We start from the raw sequence: 6616 nt of genomic DNA on the forward strand, positions 1-6616 counted from the left end.
GTGTATATATATATATATATATATATATATATATATACATATATATATATATACCTTTTTCAGTTGTCACATCTTTTTTATTACACTTCACATCATTATCAATAATAATAATAATACCATTTGTTATCAGCAAAAAATTTTTGTTTAGAATTGAATTTAATCATTTATAAAATTAAATTCCAGTGAAACAATAAAAGTAGAACTATTATGCAAAATTTCGATACTGTAATTTTGTCCAGTTGTTTGTGAGGAGGAAGAAATTAAAGAAATGTGAAAATATTTAATTAAGTAGCATTTATTTCCTTTTTATTTACTCCAAATTAAAATTGCCTTCGAGGACTGGAGAAGTTCCTAATAACTTTTTTTTTCGCCTAATTAAAATATTTTTGGCAATAATAATCAAATTAAAGAAAAAAAAAATGCATATATTTATAAAAATTCTTTCTTACTGTTGCAAAATATTTTAATTAATAAATTCAAAAGACAATCTTTTAATAACTTCAAAATAATATTTTTGATTGCAACTAACAAAACAATTAATCTGAAAGGAATGGAAATAAAATGCAAATAATTTATGAATTAAAAATTAATATTATTATTTATTATCTTCTTCCGTAATAATCATCTGTTCTTCAGTTGAATCCTTGATAGCAACCGTTTCTTCCATATGCTCATCATTCATTTCAGTATAATCATTATCCGGAATTAGAATGAAACGTTCGATTGCATTTGCTGCTTCATCAACCATCTGAACTTCAATATTCTGTTGTTGATGCAGACGCTGATCTTCTGTATCCTAAAATTTTAAAGGATTTATTTATTTATTTATTTATTTTTTGCAATCTAAAAGAAAGTAGCAACAATATTTTTCATTAATTAAATGACTAATTAATTTCGTTGAAAGAAGTAATTAATTAATTTCCGTCATAGTCCTATATAATAACAAAAAAATTTTAGAAATATATAGTTCTTTCCTTGACCTACTTATTTTTTTATTTGTCACCTTTTTTATTTCAATCATTTAGTAACAACGAAATATTTTTAGATACCATGAAAGTATCATCATTTTGCATCATCTGATCGTTTTCCGTTTCACCAAAATCTTGTTTAACAGAACCGGAATCACGTGAAGTACCCAAGCCTCGTTTTATTTCTTCCGCAATTTGTTTTTGTCGTTTTGCTTTTTCACGACATTCTGCCAATTCTTTGGCATCCGGATACAGTATTAGCACTTTGCTACCGTCACGATCACGTTCAAGAACTGTCAATTCATAAAAATGCCATGGTTCCTCGCATTTCCAACCAATAAACTGATAAATATAAAATTGTTTAATCACAAATTAGACTTAATTACATTATTGCTAAGTACATTAAGTTAATTACACATACCGGAATTTTAGCCTACAGATTTTAGCCTTCACTTCAACTATTTCAATTAAATGATATCTAAATTCTGTTTTGTTTAATTAAGAAATTTAAAACATTAAAATATACCCGTTCAGGTTGAGATTTTAAATATAGACGGCGTTTTCCTTCGATATGCGAAGTGAGGCGATATTTGAGCAGCATATGGTGATTGTCCACACACCAAATTTGATCACTGTCCAATGTCTCCAAATCACAGTATCGAATCAGAAATGTACCTTTCTGAAATGATATATTATTAAATAATTTTTTCCAAAAAAGGAAAAAATTTATAAAGTGATAATTGCTATTAACTTATTTAAGGAAGTTAAGAAAACAATATGTTTGAGTTAGAAATTGAAAATACTCAAGTATACCGGAAATGCCATACGACTTTTTTGTTTGCACAGTAATTCTTCCATGCATTGTTTTTTTGTAGTTGACGATTTTCCAGTTACTGAATTATCCTCCTTCTAAAATTAAAACAAACAATTTATATCTTTGGAAAAATTTGCATAATTTTATGCTTAAATAAAATCTATAACAGCAAATTTTGTGCCTTTTTTGAAAAAAAGATTGTTTTAATATCAAATTGTATAGAAATGCTGAAAAAATAAAACTTTTTAGCATTAAATAACAAAACATATGAACTATTGATTTTTTTTCTTATTTTAAACTTCTTAACTGACCGTACGATCTGATGTGTCATCAATTGTTTCATCAGATTTTCCAACGACTTTCTTACGGGAACGCTTTTTTTCTTCTTTTCATCCTCATCAGCATTTGTTACTGCCAAAACTGCATTTAATGACTGATTTGATATTCCGGAATTTTGCTCTGCAAAGGTTTTTATCACACTTTTTACGGCAATTAATTAATATATGATAGGATTAAAATGAAATTAGAGATTTTTTAAGCACTTTAATCGAATGATTGCATTTATCAGCAAGCATGCATAAATAAATTAAAATAGGACGTTTTTAAAACACTGATAAGCACTTGAATAGTGATATTATTGCAAATATTGGGAATAAAAAAATTTCGAAATTGATAAGATTTAATCACTTTGAGCTTCTTTAACATTCGCTTCATTATTTGTCAAGTTTGCATCATTGATCGATTGATGCGCGATCTTAAATATATTATTGTTACATTATTTATGAAATAAATGAAATTAAAAAAAAAACGCAATTTTGATTCATTATATCATGCGTGTAGGTAACGTTTTTATTGCAATGATGAAAGATATGAATTATTGATTTTGTTTTTCATTTTTAAAATTTAAAAAAAGAATTATTTTGTAAGAATTGCATCGATTGGGTTAATAATGAAGTATTTGCTGGGTTAATAGCAAAGTATTGCTACCGGGTTAAATCGAATTTAATATTTGACGTGCACTTTTTTTTGCTAATTATAGTTAATGAGTATCTTCTGAAATGAAAAAAGTAACAATGAATTTTGAAATTATTATTTCAAATGATGGATCATAATAGCATATATTAATTAACCTGAAAAATTCAACCTGAAATATGAAATGTATACTATTACATCCCACATTAATTAAATTATATTAAATGAAATAATTACTTTTTTGTACGCTACAGTATAATTTAATTCTTCTCGCTATCCTCAATGCGTTGTCATATCTGCCATCAAATCTTTTTTTTCAGTTTATTCCTCCGGAAAATTCCTCTGCAGTAAAAATTTGCATATGATTTTTTATTACCTCGTGCAAAGCATCATTTGTTTTCCCACCACTATCATCATTGCTATCCTTGCGTTTTCTTCCACGTTTTTTCGGAATTGAATTTTCCGGAATAATATTCGGTTCGTTTGTACGAGTAGCATTATCACATAAGCGTTTGCGACCTCTTTTTTTAGTCTTTTGCATTAATTCACCTTACAAAAAAAGTAAATAAATATTTCAATTAAAAACTTTAATTATAAAGACATTCCAGTATTTCTAATTGTTATATAATTCCAAAAAAAAAAAACCAAAACGATGAAATAAAAGCGATAACACAAAGTAATAATTACATCTGCAAATTAATTATAAAAGTTCCTCCGTAATACCGTTAATTAATCGTTATATCATAAATTCCCAATGAAACATTTAAATTCTTTTTGCTTTTTTTCCAATTTAATTATCACAGGTAATAAATTCAAAATTTTGACAGATAAATTAAATTGTCCAATGTGCTTACAATGAAATGCGAAAAAGTTATGATAAAAAAATAATATAAATTATTATTACTTTGTGCAGTTGTTTGTGTCATAGCAATTGTTTGCTGTGATGATGTGATTGATTCAGATGGATTATTATTTGTAGCATTATCAGAAGTTGGAATTGGTAATACTGGTGCTCTAAACGGAGGAGGGACATAATCATTGGGTGAATAATTGGATGATGGTATAACTGATGATGGAGAATTTTGAGGATCTAAAATCAAATATCATTAAATGATTTGATAACTCAAATAAATCTAAACTCAATAATTAACAAGAAAAAAAATTTTTTTCAACAAAAATCAAACGAACAAACAATAATATTAATTGTTTTTTTTTTTTTACACAACAAATTCATTTAAATTATGGCAGAGTAATATATTAACCAGTATGATCTGGTGCTGTTGTACGTTGTATTTCGGAAAATAATGAAATTCTTGTAGGTGGCAAAGGATATGTCGAAACTTCTTCATAATTTGCAACATTACGATTATCAGCAATAAATCCGGTTGATTGCGGATCAGTGTAGTAAACCGGACTGATATTCAATCCGTTCATTGGTGGATATATCGTTAGCTTCAAATTTTTGTAAATAAAATATTAACAGGTAAATTTAGATGGGAAAAATAACAGAAAGAATAAAAATTGTTATTAAACGATATTTATGATATTAGGAGTAATTAATTAAAGATAATTCTTACATTAATAGGATTAGGATATTGTGCCGGATAGTTTGTTGGTGAATTATTCGACTGTGATGTTGCAAGTGATGCTACCGTTGAATGTGTCGGATCCTAAATTGTTAGAAAAATTTTAGAAATGAAAATTAGAAAAAAAATTAGGAAAAAGAGACGATTTACTGTAATTCCGATAAAAATTTATTCTCTTAAATGAAGAAATGTTTGAGCATGGAAAATTGCATATAATTTATAAAATATCCACTTAAATTAATGATTTTTTTCTGTTTATAAAATGCTATAAGAATTATTTTATGTAAATGACATAAAAATACAAATATTATAAGAAATTAACGAAATAATCTGATTAGTAGTAATATTAATTATTTAAGTTTAATTATTTATTAATGATATTAAAAAATTAGTTAGGCATAAATGATAAATTTTAGGATAACAATTGAAAAATGAAAGATTTATATTACAGGCTAATTTATTTTATTTGTTATTAATTTAATTTATGTAAATATATCATGGAATTTCATTTTCAGCTTAAATTTGTAGTAAAATTTTGATGAAATAATCGGAATTTCTGTGCAAAATTTTTCAAATTTTATGATTTTATTTTGAAATGATAAAATGAAATAAATAAGCAAACTCGAGAAATTTCCTGCGTTGCCATGCTATCATTATTCGATGTATCGATCATTTCCTCAACTGCTTCATCGATTTCTGATTGCGTATCATCAACTTCTTCATATACGTCCATTTTTCCTGACTTTTTAAATATTACTAGTAAAAATTTAAAAGTTACAAATCATTTTTGGCTTTAATCTAAAACTTAAATATTAGAAAAAATTCAAAATTAATCCAAAATTTTAGAATTTGATAAAATTTCTCAAACTTTAGACATGTGTGTATATGTATTAATAAATAATTGACCAAACTTGACAGGAAAACAACCGCTTATCGTACAGAAATATACCACAACTGAAAATATTTGTTATTGATTTTAGCAGGTTTTCATCATATTTTTATGCAAATTTCCAAATATTCCCATATTTTCCACTTTAACTTCTTTATGCAAATTTTTCATTTTACTTAAATTTCGCTTTCTGCGTAAAATTATTAATTGAAGAGGAAAATTTTTTAGATTTATTGGAATTTATTCATTATAAAATTTTCTATTTCATCGGTTAGTTGTGTTCATAAATAATTAATTATATTGGATGCTAGAAAAAGTTACAAAACAAAAAACAAAAAAACGTTTTAACATTTCCGGAAAAGTTTAACATTTCCGGAAAAGTTTTCATATTGTTTTATTTTATTGTCTAGAAAATGTCACAATTTATTAGCAAAAGCTGTATTTATTAGTAGTAATTTATTATTACAATCTGAATGGAATTTTATTCAGTTCAAAACCCTTATGCAAAATTGCTTTTCAATTTTATTTCAATTTATTTAAATATTAACAGCTTAGATAGAAAGATAAGTTTTGCAATATTAAAATGAATTTTTGCTAAATTTAGTCTGTTATTGTTTAATAGGATGCGAATTTTCACTGTATATTTATTTGTAAACTAATTTTATTTAGAATATTTAAAACAATTAGTAACTCAAATTAATTGGGTAAAAAAAATCGATCTAATAGTTCTGAAAGTTAAAAAAAAAGCATTCAGAATTTCATACATTTCTTATTTTAATTTCAATGAAATATGAAAAGGAAAAGGTCACAAGCCATCAAAATTTGAATTTTTAAAAATTTTCAAGATAATATTGAAATTTTTACTTTAGTAACTTGATTTTAATCCTAATAATTTAATAATTTGACACAATATTATGTATATGTGAATGATTTCGCAATTTTTTTTCCTTTATTTTAGAATTTAATATTCCATAATTCCAATCATCAATGGTATTTGAAATGAAACAAGGTGACCGAGTTCGTATTGCGCATCATGATTTTGCATTTTATGAACGCTTACATAATTACAATCAATTAGCATGGAGTTCACGAATGGCTACCGTATGTTTTTTAATAATAAAAATTTGCATTCAATAAAAGGAAAAAAGAAAAAGTTTGATTAATATTTTATAAAATGGTAAAAAAGATGAGAATAAAACTTTAATTTTAATAATTAAATATTTAAATTTATAGGTTATATAATTTCAGTATATTGGTAAAGTTGGTATTGTAAAAGATGTAACTATGGAATCGATCCAAGTTACAATTTTTAGTTGGGGAACATCTGAAGGTATGACAACAGCATCAGTAGCAACAACAACAACAACAACAACAACAACAACAACAA

The 6616-nt window shown here is 25.3% G+C and overlaps 1 protein-coding gene across 1 annotated transcript; it reads right to left on the reverse strand.

Annotated features, from left to right (window-relative positions):
• Positions 1 to 595: 595 nt before the first annotated feature.
• On the reverse strand, positions 596 to 5073 carry LOAG_11496 (hypothetical protein; the record flags this gene model as incomplete). The annotated part of the gene is made up of 11 exons (XM_020448358.1): positions 596 to 796; positions 1050 to 1310; positions 1495 to 1647; positions 1782 to 1877; positions 2099 to 2241; positions 2470 to 2536; positions 3131 to 3303; positions 3659 to 3844; positions 4017 to 4206; positions 4332 to 4424; positions 4963 to 5073. The coding sequence occupies 11 exons, from the start codon at positions 5071 to 5073 to the stop codon at positions 596 to 598; spliced, it is 1674 nt and encodes a 557-aa protein (XP_020301491.1).
• Between the last annotated feature and the right edge of the window lie 1543 nt (positions 5074 to 6616).

This window comes from Loa loa, assembly GCF_000183805.2.
Source record: "Loa loa unplaced genomic scaffold supercont3.363, whole genome shotgun sequence".
NCBI lineage: Eukaryota > Metazoa > Nematoda > Chromadorea > Rhabditida > Onchocercidae > Loa > Loa loa.